This window comes from Numida meleagris, unplaced genomic scaffold, assembly GCF_002078875.1.
Source record: "Numida meleagris isolate 19003 breed g44 Domestic line unplaced genomic scaffold, NumMel1.0 unplaced_Scaffold366, whole genome shotgun sequence".
Classification (NCBI taxonomy): domain Eukaryota; kingdom Metazoa; phylum Chordata; class Aves; order Galliformes; family Numididae; genus Numida; species Numida meleagris.
In genome coordinates, this window is record NW_018364591.1 from 26,447 (window position 1) to 27,561 (window position 1,115).

Genomic DNA, 1,115 nt, shown 5'->3' on the forward strand with positions numbered 1-1,115 from the left:
AAAAAAGGAGACCCCAAAATGGCGAAATTTAACCTAAAATTTCACCCTGGGACCCCTCAAATACCCCAAAATTATAATGGAATGCCATAGATACAGAGAGATGGACCAAAAACGGCGAAATTGAACCCAAAAGTTCACTCTGAAATCCCTAAAATGCCCCAAATTTAATGCAGTGCGCTAAGAATGGAAAGGAAACCCAAAAACTGTGAAATTTAACCCAAAATTTCACTCTGGGAACCCTCAAATGCCCCAAAATTTAATGAAGTGCCATAAGAATGGAGAAAAGACCCAAAAACGGAGGAATTGAACCCAAAATTTCAATCAGAAATCTCCAAAATGCCCCCAAGTCCCCCAAATTTAATAGAACGCCATCGAAACGAAGAAGAGACCCAAAACCGGCGAAATTTACCCCAAAATTTCTTGCAGGGACGTCTTCCTGGCCTGGTTGGCCGCCCGCAACGCCAGCAACAACGTGGTTTTCGTCAAATAACACTGAATTCACCCCAAAATTCACCCCAAAAATTCACCCCACGCCCTTCCCCCCCTCCCCTCCTCTTCCCCCATTTCCATTTTTGGGGCAAATTTGGGCGATTTCTATTAAAAAAAAAAAAAAAAGAAAGAAAAAAAAAGAGCCAAGAGGTTTTGTGTCCCTTTTTGCGGGTGCGTTTTTTTCCGCCGGTTTCGCCCCAAAACGCGCGCCGAAAATGTCTATTTTTGGCTCTTCGGGTGAAAGGGGAGGGAGGGGAAGGGCAAAATGATCATTTTGTCCCAAAGCGCCCCAAAACGGCGCCGCGGAAATTACACGTTTTTGGGTTTGGAGATGATCCCGTCGGGGTAGTGCTGCTTGAACTGAGCCACCACGTCCGGGTCCAGCAGGTGGATCCCGTCCAGTTGGTTCCCCAAGGTGATCCTGGGGGAAAAAAAAAAAGAGCGAAAATGGGCAAAAAGCTCGAAAATAGATAATTTTGGGTTTTGAACCAAAAAGGGGAGAATTCGCACCAATTGGGTTGGACGTTGTGGGGCCGGCCGAAGAGTTCGATCTTGCGGGTGCCGGGCGAGAGGCGCTCGATCATGCCGTAGATTTCGTCGGGTTTGTGGCTGGTGGAGCGGACCTG

General features: G+C 47.3%; 1 protein-coding gene across 1 annotated transcript in view; it reads right to left on the reverse strand.

The window, feature by feature from the left end:
- Window positions 1-240: 240 nt before the first annotated feature.
- METTL3 (methyltransferase like 3) overlaps window positions 241-1,115 on the reverse strand; it is a gene marked incomplete at its 5' end in the record, with an annotated part of 9,661 nt that continues 8,786 nt past the window's right edge. The window contains 2 exon segments of the mRNA XM_021383331.1: window positions 241-910; window positions 1,000-1,112. Coding sequence (XP_021239006.1) covers window positions 799-910; window positions 1,000-1,112 — 225 coding nt within the window.